We start from the raw sequence: 20,000 nt of genomic DNA, 5'->3' as shown, positions 1-20,000 counted from the left end.
CTTTAGCTTAGCGGTGGTGACGTGAAGTCATGTGACCGTGCTGTAGTTCCTTTATAGCCCAACATTAGCCTCCTTTAGCTTAGCGGTGGTGATCTGAAGTCATGTGACCGTGCTGTAGTTCCTTTATAGCCCAACATTAGCCACCTTTAGCTTAGTGGTGGTGACGTGAAGTCATGTGACCGTGCTGTAGTTCCTTTATAGCCCTACATTAGCCACCTTTAGCTTAGCGGTGGTGATCTGAAGTCATGTGACCGTGCTGTAGTTCCTTTATAGCCCAACATTAGCCACCTTTAGCTTAGCGGTGGTGATCTGAAGTCATGTGACCGTGCTGTAGTTCCTTTATAGCCCAACATTAGCCTCCTTTAGCTTAGCGGTGGTGACGTGAAGTCATGTGACCGTGCTGTAGTTCCTTTATAGCCCAACATTAGCCTCCTTTAGCTTAGCGGTGGTGACGTGAAGTCATGTGACCGTGCTGTAGTTCCTTTATAGCCCAACATTAGCCTCCTTTAGCTTAGCGGTGGTGACGTGAAGTCATGTGACCGTGCTGTAGTTCCTTTATAGCCCAACATTAGCCTCCTTTAGCTTAGCGGTGGTGACGTGAAGTCATGTGACCGTGCTGTAGTTCCTTTATAGCCAAACATTAGCCTCCTTTAGCTTAGCGGTGGTGACGTGAAGTCATGTGACCGTGCTGTAGTTCCTTTATAGCTCAACATTAGCCTCCTTTAGCTTAGCGGTGGTGATGTGAAGTCATGTGACCGTGCTGTAGTTCCTTTATAGCCCAACATTAGCCACCTTTAGCTTAGCGGTGGTGATGTGAAGTCATGTGACCGTGCTGTAGTTCCTTTATAGCCCAACATTAGCCACCTTTAGCTTAGCGGTGGTGATGTGAAGTCATGTGACCGTGCTGTAGTTCCTTTATAGCATAACATTAGCCTCCTTTAGCTTAGCGTTGGTGATGTGAAGTCATGTGACCGTGCTGTAGTTCCTTGATAGCCCAACATTAGCCTCCTTTAGCTTAGCGTTGGTGATGTGAAGTCATGTGACCGTGCTGTAGTTCCTTTATAGCCCAACATTAGCCTAATTTGGCTTAGCGGTGGTGACGTGAAGTCATGTGACCGTGCTGTAGTTCCTTGATAGCCCAACATTAGCCTCCTTTAGCTTAGCGTTGGTGATGTGAAGTCATGTGACCGTGCTGTAGTTCCTTTATAGCCCAACATTAGCCTAATTTGGCTTAGCGGTGGTGACGTGAAGTCATGTGACCGTGCTGTAGTTCCTTTATAGCCCAACATTAGCCTCCTTTAGCTTAGCGGTGGTGATCTGAAGTCATGTGACCGTGCTGTAGTTCCTTTATAGCCCAACATTAGCCTCCTTTAGCTTAGCGGTGGTGATCTGAAGTCATGTGACCGTGCTGTAGTTCCTTTATAGCCCAACATTAACCTCCTTTAGCTTAGCGGTGGTGACGTGAAGTCATGTGACCGTGCTGTAGTTCCTTTATAGCCCAACATTAACCTCCTTTAGCTTAGCGGTGGTGACGTGAAGTCATGTGACCGTGCTGTAGTTCCTTTATAGCCCAACATTAGCCTCCTTTAGCTTAGCGGTGGTGACGTGGAGTCATATGACCACGCTGTAGTTCCTTTAGTTTATAGCCCAACATTAGCCACCTTTAGCTTAGCGGTGGAGACGTGAAGTCATGTGACCGTGCTGTAGTTCCTTTATAGCCCAACATTAGCCTCCTTTAGCTTAGCGGTGGTGACGTGAAGTCATGTGACCGTGCTGTAGTTCCTTTAGTTTATAGCCCAACATTAGCCACCTTTAGTATGGAGTTGGGAATTAATTAAAATGAGGAGTAAAAGTCTCAATCAAACATAAATGTATGTAATCCTCCTCTTTAGGTCAGGTGCTTTATTGGCTTCTAGAGTCTAGACAGATACAACACCTTATATTTGAGAAAATAGAGCAAATGATCTGAGTACTTATGAGGACTCAGTACCTAGAAAACCTACTGCATCTCCTCAGTGTTCACCCAGAAAGCAATACAAAACAATTCTGTATTTGACAAAAATATTGATATAATTGAAGTCATTTTTTAGTTTTCTAATCAGTTTTGACTTTGTGTATCCTTGGTGTGAGCATTTGTGTGTGTTTATAATGATTTATGATGAAAAAAGCCCTATAAATATATAATATATATATCGTAAGGAAACTGCTGCCATCTAGTGGACATCACTGAGTGTTTAAAGCTCAATGTTAGGGGACATGTCTTTGAGCTAAAAAGTATAATATTGATATCTGTTAAAATACATCATCATTTTTGCATTTCTTATATCAGATAGAAATTGCATTATACTGCTATAGTGAACCAGCCTTTAAGTATTCAGACATATGAAATGGACCAGGACATCCTGTGTTGTTCTGCACGTTGCACAACATTTATTTTAACAACTCATGCTTGATATGATGCAATGACAAGTTGGTACAAAATGCAAACTATACTTTCCCCTCATAACTTAGTATCACAAACAGTGACCTAAACCGACAAGTATTGCAAATATCTGGAAAAGCAGGAAAGCGACTGAACCGACATGTAGACCAAGGGCGTGCAAACTGTTTCACACAGAAAGACATACAAAGGGCTGGGTCACTCTCTAGAGGAGAGGTATATTGCCTCATAAGTTACGTTATAAGTCAGTTAAATGATGCTTGATACTTGAATGTGCTCTCAGAAACATCACAGCTCTCCATAGGGTTTCAGGTATCTTGCTTACAGCTCATTCCTTAAGACAGAAGCCTCAGATAGCTCATAATAAGGGGAAATATGGAGGGTCTATTTCAAGGTTGTCATGGCAATAAGGTAATGGGCTTTGTTTTAACCAACCAAGACTTGTCAGAAAGTGTTTTCCACTTTAATTTACTGCATTGATTTATAAGTGGGCTGATCACCACATGAATACTACTACACGGGTTAGTTGAATACTCGATTCTGATTGGAGCCCGACCAGACTCGGCGCGAGGCGGAGGGATATTGATCAGCCACCGCCTCACTGAACATTATCCCGCTTATTAGACGGCCAGACACTAAACAAACTTTCCACTCGACTCCCAATATTAATTGTAATGATTTTAATGACTAAAAAATTATCGTATTTCTTCCGCTCAGAAAAAAAAAAGCTCCGTTCCGCGGCACACCAACGGCTGGAAATGCAACAACAACAACTTTATAGCAGCACTAATCGAGGTCTTCTGTAACTGTCCAACTCTGTTCACAGTTTCTGATCCACTAACAAGTCCTTAAACACTACAGAGCCCATACCGTGTTCCTGTTAGTGTGTACTTCCTCTCTGCCTTCTTCTGTTCATTTATTTGACGTCCAGCACTCGGTCTTTTACCCTCTTTTCCTTTCTCTCCATCGATCCTCCTTAGCAACGGTCATTATAGTCCTCGACAGCGTGTCACATGTTCTGATTTGACCAATCACAATCGAGTATTCCACTAAGCCGCGTAATATATGTTTAAAGGCTGTATTTTGGACACCCCTGTAAAGTATGTTTTTAGTTTATCAGAGAGAAATATTGAATATGAAGAGGACAGGGTTTATCCTGAGGAACTCACCCTGAGACGCACGCAGCCTCTTCTGGATCCTCGCATCATCTTATCCTTTGACTGGAAATCAAACACAGAACAGATCAGGGATTAATAGTCAGTTTTCAGGAACAACAGCGCTTAAAATACAACGTCAAGGCTGTAGTGTATGTACTAACATTAGCAATATCCACGAGCAATATCATCCAACATGTCTACTTTCTTAATAAGCGTTAACAGAGGAAACTCTCAGGTCTGTATTTGAACGTAGCAGGGATTTAGAAACCGGATGATGGTAAAGCAAAGAGAGGATATTAGATACTGGATGAAGACACATTACATTGCATTGCACACACATGTGAGTGAAGTCATTTCACTTGAATTTAAAGAGGCGCTATTGTGTTTAGAGATGTCCCGATCCGATCACGCGATTTTCAAAAGATCGGAATCGGGAGAAAAAAATCGGGGATCGGGATTCTTTTTTTAATACTTTAAAAAAAAAGATTATTCAATGTTACAAAACAAAAATGACCATGTTCAAGTCTTAAAGTCATCCTGAGGCCTTAGTTTTGGTTTCAAATGACAGAACATCATGTATGTGTTGCTTCTTTGGGACTTGTTTTCATAGACCTGCTTATTTCTCTCAAATCTGGAAACAGAGTGGGCGCAGTGTCTAATTGTAGCAGTAAGCTAACGAGTACTGAAAGCTTTATTTTGTTTTGATCCAATGCTGCACAACTGAACTGATCCAATGCTGCTGTGAAAGAAAGAAGCTATATCCATGTTGGATAGAATATCCAATTTAAATAAAAAAATAACCTTAAGGGACAACTTGAATGCTTTTTTTTCTCTTAATGCATTGCATAAAGATCGGACCGGGAAAAATCGGTATCGGCAAATTGTCAAAATCAAATGATCGGAATCGGATCGGGAGCAAAAAAAGGTGATCGGGACATCCCTAGTTGTGGTGTTCCCTTTCCTGTAGTGTGTTCTATAGGTTTCAATGCATGTGAACGGTCTGCAAAGTCCCTGTGGGTGTTTCTCAATCTCGAGTACGCTTGCTTGGTAGCACATGTCTTCCGAGTCACTTGCTTCAGAAGCGAGGCAAGAATACTTCCTGGCATTCCAAACGAAGTACGCCGGGCTCGGTAGAATTCCAAGCATGCTGGACATTGGAACAGTCCTTCGGCGGCACTCGATGACGTAGTATGCTTGAAATAGTGGCTCTGGAGCAGCTTTCCTCGACGTTGAAACACCCTGGGTTTCCCCTGCCTGAAACGCCTCCATTTGACTCCTTTGTTTACTTCTGGAACATAATCACTAATCGATTGAGCATGAATACAGTTACGGGAGCTTTATTCTCACGATGCAATAACACTTTATCGTCAAATGAAGTCGGACATTTCTCCTGCATAACAGCAGCGTTATGTGTAATATCAACAAGGACACATTTAATACAAAAACGAGGGAACAGAGATTTAATCTAACATTACAGTCACTGAAGAGAACATCTTCAGGACCGTTGTATTTCATTTAAGGATTAACTGGTGTACAAAAGAGTGCAATGGTCTGACATTGATAAGAGAGACTCTGTATTATTGAATTTTCCTATTCACTTTTCAGGACATGTTCAGGCTGGCATCAGATACAACGTTCCTGACAAGCCACAGTGTGTGATTCAGGTCTGTTAAAGTGTGTAGTCTCTCAAAGGGTTGACCTACAGACTTTAAGCAGAACATGTTCAAATCCATTTCAAACTTATGACTGCAACTATTTCAAGACTGAGATCCCTTGATTAAATGAGTCCAGCCTCATTTCCTCCCTGACGGTTTGAAGGACAATCTGCAGCTTCATTAACCCTTTATGGGTATTTGGACTTTAGTCAAGTGATGTAATGACTGAAGTTGTAGACCTAATCAGAGACAAATAACCGTGTCTTAAACATGTAATTAAAAGATGGTTTAAGAGGATTTGCTGTTGTTGTTGTGAGAGAACAACTGTAGAGTTACTGCAGTGTCTACAGTTAAATAAGATAAATGAATGCTTTGACGTCTCAGTCAACTTGTTTAGAGGAACAGACAGCTCTATGTTTTTCTTAAAAGTTATTTGTCAAATAGAAGTGACAGTTTATTGTCCGCATTGCTCTTGACTTTAATCAGAGTACACTGACGGTATATTCAGAGGTGGGAGAAGTACTCAGATCTTGTACTTGAGTAAAAGTAGAAGTACTCAGATCTTGTACTTGAGTAAAAGTAGAAGTACTCAGGTCTTGTACTTGAGTAAAGTAGAAGTAACAGAGTGAAGGAATACTCTGTTACAGTAAAAGTCCTGCATTCAAAATGTTCCTCAAGTGAAAGTAGAAAAGTATTCTCATCAAAATATAGTGAAAGTAGTGACAGTAAAAGTAGTCATTGTGCAGATTGGTCCATTTCAGAATAATAGATATGATATGTTTTATAATGATTGATCATTAAAGTGTTCTCAAAGCTGGTAAAGGTGCAGCTAGTTTGAATGACTTTGTATACTGCAACTAAACTATTAAATACATGTAGTGGAGTAAGAGTACACCATTTACCTCTGAACTGTAGAGGAATAGAAGTACAAAGAAGCAGAACATGGAATTGCTCAAGTAAAGTACAAGAAACTCTAAATTGTACTTAAGTTCAGTATAATTGAGTAAATCTATTCTGTTGACGTTGGATTTATCAAAAATCTAACTGACAGCCACTGTCTCCTCCCGCAGTGTCTTATTATCTATTTAGCGAACAAACCAGGGAGTGACGAGACTCCAGTATAACTCCCAAAGACAAACAATGTCCCTAAAAATTATAAAACGATGTATTTGTATCGCTTTATTCTGTTAACTACTCACAATAACGTTTAGCCGAGTGGGTGTTGTCTAGCCTTGATAGCTAGCTACATTAGCGTAAGTGTGGGGAAGAATACTGCCACTCTATTGGTCAGTTGGTTTGCAGGGAGCGTTTCTATTGGCTGACACACGGATCCGTCATCACGGAGCCCCGCCTCTCGCTGCCAGCTGAGACTTCTGACAAACACAAGGCCCTTATCCTGTCTGACAGCCAGTAACAAGTTGCTCTAAAAACCTCCATAAGGGATAAAATCAGCGCTTAGAACCCTGTGAACTGACCGTGTAGTAGGACAGTAATCCGGCGTTGTAGTCCAGCACGAACCAGCGGTACTGCCATCCCTTCATCACGTTTGTCCACTTGCTGAGCGGCCCCTCCATGATGGACGCCATCTTTACAACAGGAGGAGCTGGGAGGAGCCGGATAAGAGAGGGGGGAGGGGGGAGCAGTGCCCGGGGAACGGGGGGGTTGATACCGGCAGGGGGCAGCCGGTGATGGTCCTGGAGCTTTTTTCTAATTATATTGTCACCATTATTTCAATGTAAGTCAATTATGTTTGAGTTAGAGAGTGTATTGATAATAATTAAATGTAAAACAAAAGAATCCCCCAAAACAAGGAGGGGAGGAGCCGGGGAGAGGAGGGGAATGTTGCCGGGGAACGGCGGGGGGGTGTTTCCGGCAGTGGGCAGTCGGGGGAGTCGGTGATGATGCTGGAGCTTTTTTTTTGCTTTTTCCTTTATATTGTCATTATTTCATTATAAGTCCATTCTGTTTGAGTTAGTGAGTGTATTGATTATAATGAAATGTCAGGCGGGGAGGAGCCGGGGAGAGGAGGGGAATGTTGCCGGGGAACGGGGGGGTGTTACCAGCAGGGGGCAGTCGGTGATGATGATGGAGCTTTTTTTTCTTTGCTTTATGTTGTCATTATTATTTCATTATAAGTCCATTCTATTTGAGTTAGTGATTGTATTGATTATAATAAAATGTCAAACAAAAAAATCCCCAATTACAGGATAACAAGGCGTGGAGAGACGGTGATGGTGCTGGAGCTACATGATACATTTAAACTTAATTTAATGGTAATCTTGCTGGTTATTTATGGTAAATTGTTTAAACTTAACCCAGAATTTCATTGGATTTGTATGGGTGATTAAGCTTGAAAGAATTCCTTGAATAACGTAAACTTTTCTATACTTAATAACATTTATTTTTCTTATATTTTTTTGTCATGATTTCAATGTATCTTAATTAAGTAAAGTGTTTAATACTTAAGCAAAAGTGATGAGGAAATCATTGAATAATCCATATTAAAAAAAAGAAGGTTCATACTGATTTGTAATCATCGATATTATCTCCATTTAAATCCATGTTATTTTAATGTTATTTTCAATATTAATAAGGAAATAAACAATGATGGTGATGGAGCTTAAACATGATACATTTAACATTGAATTAATGGTATTCTTGTTTGTAATATAAAGTGTATTGTAGATAAATAAATGCAATAGATACTAGGGAGGCGTGTGGCGCAGTGGACTAGTGTGCTGGGGTTCGGATCAGGGGGATCACAGGTTCAAACCCCTCTGCAGTCAGCATGTCGTTGTGTCCCTGAGACACTTCACCCCAATTTGCTCCTGGGGGGATTGTCCACAGTATTGAGTGAAGTGAAATGTAATTTAATGCATTTATGCGAGTTTAAAAATATACACTTATTCTAAGGGGCCACGTATGTATTTGATAAATTAATATATATACCTAGTCAGTGTTATCATGACTATAATTGCGCTGATAGAAGCAGATGAAGAACCAATAGCAGAGCAGTATTCATCAATATCTTTATTATTTACAATAGGCTTAACACTGATAAGCAAAACTTCACAGTAATATAACGTGAGCTTTAAATAAAAAAAAAAACTAAATATATATTTTGTACAATAAAAAAGTTAATGTTAACGTTTCTGCTTTTTTTAAATCCCTGTTTAGATTCACATATTCCATCATTGTGTGTGTGTTGCTTTACATTGCACTCGTACAGCTGAAGAAGTGGCCTTTGGTTTGATGTGAACACGATCTCCAGAAAAACAACAGAAAACACAGGCGACATAAATAACAACAACAACGATGAAGAGGACTGACAATGAGACGATCTGTGGAAAAATCATTGAGAACAAATCGATTTTTTGACAAATTGAATATCTTTGTTGTATTTCTTTAAATACGTTTGATTTTGGAGGTTACGTTTGACTTGATAAGGCTTTTTTTCTTCTCACAACTATGCTACACAAATAATCAAGAAGCAATTTTAAATAAATGTGTTTCTGAAGCGGCAGGGTGTTTCTCCAAAGTGTTTTTGTGCATGTTTGTTAGAGGGAAATCAACCAGATGTTGCTGCACTAACAGAATTAACGACCTCCAATAAGTAACCGTAGCAACCGAGTATCTACATACTTAATTTAATAGACAAATGCACTTTTAAATTTCAATTTTGCATCTGAGTAATCAACCTCCAAGTGACAGAAAAGCTCATGGAAAATGGAAGACATGAATGTTTTTTTAATGATGGATTTTAAACATTGCCTGTTCCTCTCGCAGTGAAAGACATGAATCATTTGCTCACAAAAAGGCACCAAGAATCATCAAATAAAAATCACACGGCGTTTCTTCTCTCCGTGTTTCTGTAAAATCACAGCGAATAGAAATCAGTTCGTCTCACAGGAACCTGTTTGAACATTAAAATACTGACGCACGACATGAACTGAAAAACAACGTTTGCTCTGCAGTCAATCGAGTGTCATGAGCATGTTGTTTCTGACCTGCAGTGTTTTTACAGATTAGGTTTTGTTAGCGAGGCCGTATCCAGTGTACATTTAGATGTGAAAAGCAAAGGAAAATGTTTAATTTGTGCTCAAAAAACAGAGCAACTGCTTCTGGACGTTAGTATTTAGTGTGACCAAAATGAGAAGTATGGGCCAATACAAAAAAAAAAAGTATAATAAATAATAATACAAATAAAAAAATGGCACCTTTAGAGATTCATGCAGATGGTCATTCGCCCGGGTTCAGAAGGGAAGAATAATACATTCATATATTCAGGTGTTCTTCAGTCAGACACGCTCTATATGCTGTGAGCACACATACATCCTGTTTCCTGGATATGAAATAAATCCAATATTTACATCTCTCAAAATAGCTCTGTGCTTTTTAATAAAAAGAAAAAAAAGGAATAATTTAAAAATTCAAGTTCATACATAGACATTCTGAAAAAAAGCTTTTCTTATTTTTTTAAAAACCAAAATAATGTACAATGTGCTGAAGACATACTGCAGTTCGTCGGTAGAGAGATCAGTGTGTGTGTGTGTGTGTGTATGTGTGTGTGTGTGTGTGTGTGTGTGTGTGTGTGTGTGTGTGTGTGTGTGTGTGTGTGTGTGTGTGTAGCAGGTCTCTGGTTTCTTGGCAGTGTTCATTTCGTGGAAGATTTCGAGGCACTGAGGACACGACAAGGCTTCAGGGATTGGATCAGTCCGTCAGAAGGACACTTATAGAAACACCGCCCCAGTTCTGCTCCTGCGCTCCCACCAGACTGACGTTACTGTGCATTCAAACTGGACTTCAATACTGAAATGCTCTCGGAGACGGCACCGTGTTTACGTGTGGACACTGAAGACAAATGCTGTGAAACACCATCAGGTCATGTGGGGAATAAAGGGGTCTCTGTGTGGATTTGATCAACCTGTTCTAACGTTTCATTTGAGCTTATTTACACGCTTCTCTAAAGCTGTTATCCCTTTGTGTTTACACGTCTGTTATTATTCCATAAGACAAACAGATTTTGGGAGATTCATGGTTTTATCACATTTGTCCCTCTCGTTAAAAATACTGATCATGAAATGTAAATGCAAATCGGTGTCACATTAAGACCCCGACATCTTGAAATCACATGGACTTTGTTTCCAATACTTTAGGATAAAATGGCTTTTGAAAGGTTTGCGATGATCCCCAGACACCGAGCTAAATATCTTACTAGTGATTCCCTTTGGAGCTGCAACTACTGAGGGCCTGAGATCAGCTGTTTAGTGTTTAACATGTTAGAGAATAGTGGAACATGTCAGTCAGAAATCCAGATTTAATCTCTTTACTTTGATAGAAATCAGGAAAAAAAAGCAACTAATCTTAATATTTGAGATCTTAATCGTTGCAGCTCTACTCGACACTGTTTGAGGTTTGTCAGTAAACACGTCTTTTGCTCAGTATCTGACGGATAAACAGACAGACTTGAGATCTTTCCGAACAGCTGATACACTCGACATTCGTGAACCGAAGAGGCTTTATCGTTGCAGGACTGAAACCACCTGTACTTTGTGTGTGTTGGTTGTAAACAGTGAGTGAGTGATTTCTCTGAGGTACCGTCCAGACCCGTCCCCGAAAAGCTGTAAAAAAGAACCAGAAGAAAGGAGGGGAAACCAGTCCGACCGGCGTGATGTCACAGTGATGTCACAGTGATGTCACAGTGATGTCACAGTGATGTCACAGCCCCTCCTCGTCTATTCTTAGTGTTCAAATGTGAATATAAGACCCTCTGCAGACCTTCGGACTTTTGCCGCAGACACCTTCTTGAATAAAGTCCCTAAACTCCCGTCTTATTTCAAGAATCTTCAAGGTTTTCTCACCCGTTTACGATTATTTGTTAGTGTGTGTCTCGATACATCTCCACCACAGATGTCACAGTGATGTCACAGTGATGTCACAGTGAAGTCACAGTGAAGTCACAGTGATGTCACAGTGATGTCACAGTGATGTCACAGTGAAGTCACAGTGAAGTCACAGTGATGTCACAGTGATGTCACAGTGATGTCACAGTGATGTCACAGCCCCCCCCCCTCTTCCATTCTTGTTGTCCAAATGTGAACTGGGGACCTCCTGACTTTTGCATTTCGCCGCAGACTGCCTGACACCTTCTTGCCAGAACAAGGTCCTTAAAAGACAGTTTATTTCAAGAGTCTTCATTCTTTCATGATGTCACAGTGATGTCACAGTGATGTCACAGTGATGTCACAGCTGTTACCTCTGCACCACGTCTCTGATTTCTTTCACGCAGCCCTGCAGGTTCTCCAGTACCGTGCCCCCCCCTCCCCCTCCCCCCCCCGAGGCCCTCAGCTCCTGCAGGCTGACCTCCAGCTTCCCCACCGCCTCCCGAAAAGCGAATTTGTTCCTCATCTGCGGGATGACGTCCACGTACCCGGAGCATCGGTCCAGCAGCTGCAGCCCCGCGTCCAGGACCACACTGTTGGAGGGGGGGGAGTCAGAGGGGGAGGAGTCGCGGAGGACGACTATCAACGAATCGGCACACTCCAACAACGCCTCTCGACCCACCCGCTCGGGGGGGACGCCGCGATCCGCTTGCTGTCGAATCCTCCGTAAACCCGCTTTAGAGGACGAAGAGGGAGTGGATCCGTTTGCCATTTTTGAAGGAGTGTTTGTGGGAGGAACCTGAGGCGGCGGCACTGAAGGTCTCCCCGTCGTCATCATAGGTCCTCCTCCTTTCCCGGTTCGAATCCCTTTCTCCCCGTTCACCTCCCCCTCCTCCTCCCCCCCCGTCGTTTCGCTGTACGACTGTTGGCTTCGTAGCGTAGGAGGCGGAGGAGGAGCACATTTGGGTTTTACGAGCCGCGGACGATCGGGGTTTTCGCTGAGCAGCTTGAAGCGGTTCCCCTGGGAGTCCAGAGCCACCAGGTGCACGTCGGGGGGCTTCAGCGTGGGGGAGATCAGCACCGGCACCTTGTGGTTGTGGGTCTGAGAGGAGGATAAAGTCTTAGAGGTGGAGGAAGAAGGAGTCTTAGGGGAGGATGAAGAAGTCTTAGAGGTGGAGGAAGAAGGAGTCTTAGGGGAGGATGAAGAAGTCTTAGATGGGGAGGACCAGTTTTGTTGTTGTCGATCCACTACAAGGTCCGATTCTCCCGCTTCCCCCCCGACTCCCGGTACCCTCACCCCCGTGGCCCTGGGAACCATCTTGGCTTTGGGTCTCTCTCTGATCTGAGCCGTCCCCTCGTCCGGTTGCCGTCCGTTCTCCGGCGTGGAGCTACTGGAGGACGTTCTCTCCAGCGGGGGTTTTGCACTTCGGTTTCTGGGTAAAGTCAAAGCCATTCGCTCCAAATCTGGCAACCCGGCGGACATGGAGGAGGTGGAGTTAGACCTGGGGAAGGGTTTGGAAAGCCCCCCAACTGGTAAAGTCCCCACCACCCCCTCCTCAGATGAAGAAATAGCTGTTTTCCCAGTCCGAAGCCCTAAAGTCCGTTTTATGAGTCTTGGTGTGAAAAAACCCGCCAATCCGCTCCAGCTACTAGTGCTAACTTGCGCCGCCAAACCCCCCCCTGATGAGGGTTTTTGTCCGAAAGCAGCACCACAGCAACGAGACTGGGGCTGGGGGGGGTCGCTGTGAGAGTGGGAGTGGGAGGGGGAGGCGGAGAACCCCCCCACGATGCCGCCGTCCGATTGGGGGAGAGGAGGAGGCGCCGAAAAGTCCGCCGTCGGCTCGTATTTCTTGTGAGGCTGAGTCTCCATTTCCCGGAAAGAGCTGCTCCTTTTAGGGGGAGTAGGGAGGTTCTGGGAGGAAGACGAGGAGGAGGAGGAGGATTTCTTCTTGATGAAGGAGCTGAAGAAGCCGGTCTTTCGGTCCCGTGTGAAGGTGCCCAAATCCTGAGCGTCGTCTAGAAGGCCGGCGGGGGATTTATCTCGGGAAAGTTGTTTTCGGGGCAACGCCGGGGAGCTGCCCGACCGACTATCCCCCCCCAGGAGAGAAGAAGCCCAGCCTGAAGAGAGAGAGAGGAGAGGGAGGGTTAGAAATATACAACAACATTTAAAAAGGACACATTCTGATCCTTTGAAGGTTCATATCAGTATGCAGTGTCTCTACGGGGACATTAATGTTAAAAAAAGCTCTTATTCTTTTGTTGGGACTCCTTTGTTTACTTCCGGAACATAGTGACATCACTCACGCTCCAACACATTGTATGTGATAGGCTAAGGGGCGGGACATCTCTAAGCGGTTGACCAATTACAACAGAGCCGGCCAGCTAACCAATCAAAATGGAAATATGCAACAACATTTAAAGAGGACATATTCTGCTCACTTTCAGGTGTATATCAGTGTGTAGTGTCTCTACTTTAAAGAGTCCTCTCCTGCTGATGTTCAGGTGTATATCAGTATGTAGTGTCTCTACTTTAAAGAGTCCTCTCCTGCTGATGTTCAGGTGTATATCAGTATGTAGTGTCTCTACTTTAAAAAGTCCTCTCCTGCTGATGTTCAGGTGTATATCAGTATGTAGTGTCTCTACTTTAAAGAGTCCTCAACGGCTGATGTTCAGGTGTATATCAGTATGTAGTGTCTCTACTTTAAAAAGTCCTCTCCTGCTGATGTCCATGTGTATATCAGTATGTAGTGTCTCTACTTTAAAAAGTCCTCTCCTGCTGATGTTCAGGTGTATATCAGTATGTAGTGTCTCTACTTTAAAGAGTCCTCTCCTGCTGATGTTCAGGTGTATATCAGTATGTAGTGTCTCTACTTTAAAGAGTCCTCTCCGGCTGATGTTCAGGTGTATATCAGTATATAGTGTCTCTACTTTAAAGAGTCCTCTACGGCTGATGTTCAGGTGTATATCAGTATGTAGTGTCTCTACTTTAAAAAGTCCTCTCCTGCTGATGTCCATGTGTATATCAGAATGTAGTGTCTCTACTTTAAAAAGTCCTCTCCTGCTGATGTTCAGGTGTATATCAGTATGTAGTGTCTCTACTTTAAAGAGTCCTCTCCTGCTGATGTTCAGGTGTATATCAGTATGTAGTGTCTCTACTTTAAAGAGTCCTCTCCTGCTGATGTTCCGGTGTATATCAGTCTGTAATCTTTAAAGAGTCCTCTCCGGCTGATGTTCAGGTGTATATCAGTATGTAGTGTCTCTACTTTAAAATGTCCTCTCCTGCTGAGGTTCAGGTGTATATCAGTATGTAGTCTTTAAAGAGTCCTCTCCTGCTGAGGTTCAGGTGTATATCAGTATGTAGTGTCTCTACTTTAAAATGTCCTCTCCTGCTGATGTTCAGGTGTATATCAGTATGTAGTGTCTCTACTTTAAAGAGTCCTCTCCTGCTGATGTTCAGCTGTATATCAGTATGTAGTGTCTCTACTTTAAAGAGTCCTCTCCTGCTGATGTTCAGCTGTATATCAGTATGTAGTGTCTCTACTTTAAAGAGTCCTCTCCTGCTGATCTTCAGGTGTATATCAGTATGTAGTGTCTCTACTTTAAAGAGTTCTCTCCTGCTGATGTTCAGGTGTATATCAGTATGTAGTGTCTTTAATTTAAAGAGTCCTCTCCTGCTGATCTTCAGGTGTATATCAGTATGTAGTGTCTCTACTTTAAAGAGTCCTCTCCTGCTGATGTTCAGGTGTATATCAGTATGTAGTGTCTTTAAAGAGTCCTCTCTTTCTGATGTTCAGGTGTATATCAGTATGTAGTGTCTTTAAAGAGTCCTCTCTTTCTGATGTTCAGGTGTATATCAGTATGTAGTGTCTCTACTTTAAAAAGTCCTCTCCTGCTGAGGTTCCGGTGTATATGAGTATGTAGTGTCTCTACTTTAAAGAGTCCTCTCCTGCTGATGTTCAGGTGTATATCAGTATGTAGTGTCTCTACTTTAAAGAGTCCTCTCCTGCTGATGTTCAGGTGTATATCAGTATGTAGTGTCTCTACTTTAAAGAGTCCTCTCTTTCTGATGTTCAGGTGTATATCAGTCTGTAGTGTCTCTACTTTAAAGAGTCCTCTCCTGCTGATGTTCAGGTGTATATCAGTATGTAGTGTCTTTAAAGAGTCCTCTCTTTCTGATGTTCAGGTGTATATCAGTATGTAGTGTCTTTAAAGAGTCCTCTCCTGCTGATGTTCAGGTGTATATCAGTATGTAGTGTCTCTACTTTAAAAAGTCCTCTCCTGCTGAGGTTCCGGTGTATATGAGTATGTAGTGTCTCTACTTTAAAGAGTCCTCTCCTGCTGATGTTCAGGTGTATATCAGTATGTAGTGTCTTTAAAGAGTCCTCTCCTGCTGAAGTTCAGGTGTATATCAGTCTGTAGTCTTTAAAGAGTCCTCTCCTGCTGATGTTCAGGTGTATATCAGTATGTAGTGTCTTTAAAGAGTCCTCTCCTGCTGAGGTTCAGGTGTATATCAGTCTGTAGTCTTTAAAGAGTCCTCTCCTGCTGATGTTCAGGTGTATATCAGTATGTAGTGTCTCTACTTTAAAGAGTCCTCTCCTGCTGATGTTCAGGTGTATATCAGTATGTAGTGTCTCTACTTTAAAGAGTCCTCTCCTGCTGATGTTCAGCTGTATATCAGTATGTAGTGTCTCTGCTTTAAAGAGTCCTCTCCTGCTGATGTTCAGGTGTATATCAGTATGTAGTGTCTCTACTTTAAAGAGTCCTCTCCTGCTGATGTGCAGGTGTATATCAGTATGTAGTGTCTCTACTTTAAAGAGTCCTCTCCTGCTGATGTTCAGGTGTATATCGGTCTGTAGTCTGATATACACCTGAACATCAGCAGGAGAGGACTCTTTAAAGTATTGACACTACATACTGATATACACCTGAAGATCAGCAGGAGAGGACTCTTTAAAGAAGTTTATATGCACTTTTCTTTTGCACCATGGGAAAAAGGGAACACGTCTTGGAGCAAACTCCACTAAGACTGATATTTGTTTCATGCAAACACTAATTTAATGATTTACAAGCTGCACTAGTATCATCTCATTATGTGGTTAAACAGAAGGTTCCCAACCCCTAGCACTGAGAGGGCTGTTTAGTAGCTGTTTGGCCTCGTGTTGCACTAAATGGAGCATCGCTAACTAGCCAATGACTTCCTATTCAATCTAAATGCTGTGGGAGTAATGGCACCATCGTTCAGGGTGTATTCCTTACTTGATATAGTTCTCTCTTCAATGTTTGCATGTGAAAATAAATGCATAGAAAGAAAGAAATATTAGTCAGACATTAATAAAAGTAAGTATCAGCTTTTGTGATTTTGTGAATATGAAACACACACTTGGTGATGAGTTATGAGCATTTCCTTGTGCTTGGTGACGTTGTGATTGCATGCACTTTGGATTGGATGTATGACACAATGATGCTTCCGTTCACCTCTGTAAATGAACACTTATACGTATGGACTAAAGCATGAGAAAGGACAGGTCAGAGCGTCCTCTACACACACATGTAAACACACACGAGACAACATTTTATTTACAATATAAAATAAGCAATAATTTAAAACGAGACAAGACAGACAATGGTTTGGGAATTTAATAAAAGGGGTTAGCAAATTGTAATACAGGGTTAGTGACCACGTTTTGACAACACAGATAACACGTTTCAATGTAACACACAGGCAACATGCAGATCACTCAGATTCTGGAGAAATGATAATGAAATGGGAAACAGGTTTGTTATAAAAGGACCTAAAGTGCAAATTCTTGCAGTCAAAAAAATGCTGTCTTTGTTCATTGTAGTGGAGCTACGACACGTTGAGATAATCTGTTGAAATCAATGAATGAATGAATGATTCATATTTTAACTGTAATTTCTTATGTACAATTTTACAATTAAAGGTAGGGTAGGTAAGAATGAAGAAACCAGCTCGAGTACGCTAGAATTTGAAAGTATATGAAAAAAATCTGCCCCTTCCTTCAGACTTCCTCACAGAGCCCCTCCCCCAACACACACGAACGCGCACATGACCAATGAGGGCACGAGATAAGTTTGTGCACAGAAGGAAGGCAGACAGGCAGGTAGGCCATCCAGTTACTTTAGCCGGCTCAGATGATTGGTCGTGCTTTTTACAGAACCACGGCTTCCTCAGATGACATTTCTTATATATTTATTGTCAAAGCCTTTAATATATTCATTGCTATCGGGACGTTAAGAGCATTCCATGGAATATAACAACAAGTGTTTCTGAAGTGAATCACCAACCCCACCTTTAACAGTAATTTTGTATGTACATTTTCACAATTAATTTTGAATCTGTAAAAATGCCCTATAATAAAAAGTATTATATATTATTATTGATTTATTTATTATTATTTATTATTATTATTTACATAATAATTCATATATTTCATATGGCTGATGGTTATATTTACCATATTTACCTTTTACCATATTTTAATGTGTTTAAGTTGACATGAGCATAAAGCTACTTTAACTTAAGTAAATATCTGAGTACTTCTTAATTCAGACATATTATATTATATTAACTAACTTAGTATCATGATTTTATATATATTTTATTACATAATAATAATAATAATAATAATAATAATGATTCATTTTATTTTATTATTAATGGTTATTTTTCCTTTCATTTTTACCATATTTTAATGTGTGCGAGATAACAACGACATTAGCATCATGCTAAATAATTAGTACAGAACACACAGCTGTTATTCTACGGTGTAGTATAGAACACACAGCTGTTATTCTACGGTGTAGTACAGAACACACAGCTGTTATTCTACGGTGTAGTATAGAACACACAGCTGTTATTCTACGATGTAGTATAGAACACACAGCTGTTATTCTACGGTGTAGTATAGAACACACAGCTGTTATTCTACGATGTAGTATAGAACACACAGCTGTTATTCTACGGTGTAGTACAGAACACACAGCTGTTATTTTACGGTGTAGTATAGAACACACAGCTGTTATTCTACGGTGTAGTGTAGAACACACAGCTGTTATTCTACGCTGTTATTCTACGGTGTAGTATAGAACACACAGCTGTTATTCTACGATGTAGTATAGAACACACAGCTGTTATTCTACGGTGTAGTATAGAACACACAGCTGTTATTCTACGATGTAGTATAGAACACACAGCTGTTATTCTACGGTGTAGTACAGAACACACAGCTGTTATTCTACGGTGTAGTATAGAACACACAGCTGTTATTCTACGATGTAGTATAGAACACACAGCTGTTATTCTACGGTGTAGTATAGAACACACAGCTGTTATTCTACGATGTAGTATAGAACACACAGCTGTTATTCTACGGTGTAGTACAGAACACACAGCTGTTATTCTACGGTGTAGTATAGAACACACAGCTGTTATTCTACGATGTAGTATAGAACACACAGCTGTTATTCTACGGTGTAGTATAGAACACACAGCTGTTATTCTACGATGTAGTATAGAACACACAGCTGTTATTCTACGGTGTAGTACAGAACACACAGCTGTTATTCTACGATGTAGTATAGAACACACAGCTGTTATTCTACGATGTAGTGTAGAACATGTTTGTCTAGCTGCAGGACAGATGTGTTTTCTCTCAGAAGTTGAGGAAGATGACGGCCCTCCTCTTCAGCCGCCGGGCTCTCCTCCGCTGCAGCGTGCTCTGAACGTCTCCTTCGCTCTGATCAACACCTGCACAATCAAAAAGTGGAGCGTGGCGGCGGGGTGGGGCTGTACCTGAGTGGCTGCCGGGGTCCACGCGGCCCTCCAGTCCTCCCTCGATGTTCTCCTTGTTCTCCGTGTGTTTGTGCAGCAGCGTGCGAGACTTTGAAGGCAGCAGCGGCGTGTCGAAGGGAAGGAGAGGAGCCCCGAGAGAAGAGGAGGTTTTACACAACTCCTCTGCCACCTCTGAGGAGAGAGGAGAGAGGAAACACTCAGTTAGGAGGAGAGGAGAGAGGAAACACACAACACACTCAGTTAGGAGAGGAGACAGGAAACACTCAGGAGGAGAGGAGAGAGGAAACACTCAGTTAGGAGGAGAGGAGAGAGGAAACACTTAGTTAGGAGGAGAGGAGAGAGGAAACACACAACACACTCAGTTAGGAGAGGAGACAGGAAACACTCAGGAGGAGAGGAGAGAGGAAACACTCAGGTAGGAGGAGAGGAGAGAGGAAACACACAACACACTCAGTCAGGAGAGGAGACAGGAAACACTCAGGAGGAGAGGAGAGAGGAAACACTCAGTTAGGAGAAGAGGAGAGAGGAAACACACTCAGGAGGAGAGGAGAGAGGAAACACTCAGTTAGGAGGAGAGGAGAGAGGAAACACACTCAGTTAGGAGGAGAGGAGAGAGGAAGCACACTCAGGAGGAGAGGAGACAGGAAACACTTAGTTAGGAGGAGAGGAGAGATGAAACATACTCAGGAGGAGAGGAGAGAGGAAACACTCAGTTAGGAGGAGAGGAGAGAGGAAACACACTCAGTTAGGAGGAGAGGAGAGAGGAAACACACTCAGGAGGAGAGGAGAGAGGAAACACTCAGTTAGGAGGAGAGGAGAGAGGAAGCACACTCAGGAGGAGAGGAGAGAGGAAACACTTAGTTAGGAGGAGAGGAGAGAGGAAACACACTCACTTAGGAGGAGAGGAGAGAGGAAACACTCAGTTAGGAGGAGAGGAGACAGGAAACACTCAGGAGGAGAGGAGAGAGGAAACACTCAGTTAGGAGGAGAGGAGAGGAGAGAGGAAACACGCTCAGTTAGGAGGAGAGGAGACAGGAAACACTCAGTTAGGAG

At 42.2% G+C, this 20,000-nt stretch overlaps 2 protein-coding genes across 10 annotated transcripts in view; both read right to left on the bottom strand.

Annotated features, from left to right (window-relative positions):
• The window catches only part of osbpl9 (oxysterol binding protein-like 9), a 71,889-nt gene extending 65,003 nt beyond the window's left edge, over positions 1-6,886 (bottom strand). For 3 of the 6 annotated variants that reach the window (XM_079663464.1, XM_079663465.1, XM_079663466.1), the window contains exons 1-2: positions 6,728-6,886; positions 3,610-3,660 (exon numbers count right to left, since the gene is read on the bottom strand). In XM_079663464.1, the coding sequence (XP_079519590.1) occupies positions 3,610-3,660; positions 6,728-6,838 (162 nt within the window). In that variant the 5' untranslated portion in view covers positions 6,839-6,886. The remainder of the gene's footprint in view (positions 1-3,609; positions 3,661-6,727) is intronic. The other 3 variants (XM_079663472.1, XM_079663467.1, XM_079663468.1) reach the window with 1 other exon arrangement.
• A 1,378-nt stretch (positions 6,887-8,264) lies between these two features.
• abl2 (c-abl oncogene 2, non-receptor tyrosine kinase) overlaps positions 8,265-20,000 on the bottom strand; it is a 58,699-nt gene continuing 46,963 nt past the window's right edge. For 2 of the 4 annotated variants that reach the window (XM_079654551.1, XM_079654552.1), the window contains exons 10-12: positions 18,948-19,118; positions 16,391-16,405; positions 8,265-13,252 (exon numbers count right to left, since the gene is read on the bottom strand). In XM_079654551.1, coding sequence (XP_079510677.1) covers positions 11,505-13,252; positions 16,391-16,405; positions 18,948-19,118 — 1,934 coding nt within the window. In that variant the 3' untranslated portion in view covers positions 8,265-11,504. The remainder of the gene's footprint in view (positions 13,253-16,390; positions 16,406-18,947; positions 19,119-20,000) is intronic. The other 2 variants (XM_079654553.1, XM_079654554.1) reach the window with 1 other exon arrangement.

The sequence above is a fragment of the Notothenia rossii genome (genome assembly GCF_949606895.1).
Source record: "Notothenia rossii genome assembly, chromosome: 1".
Lineage (NCBI taxonomy): Eukaryota > Metazoa > Chordata > Actinopteri > Perciformes > Nototheniidae > Notothenia > Notothenia rossii.
Note: the sequence above shows the minus strand (reverse complement) of the source record. Positions and strands in the feature narration are given on the sequence as shown.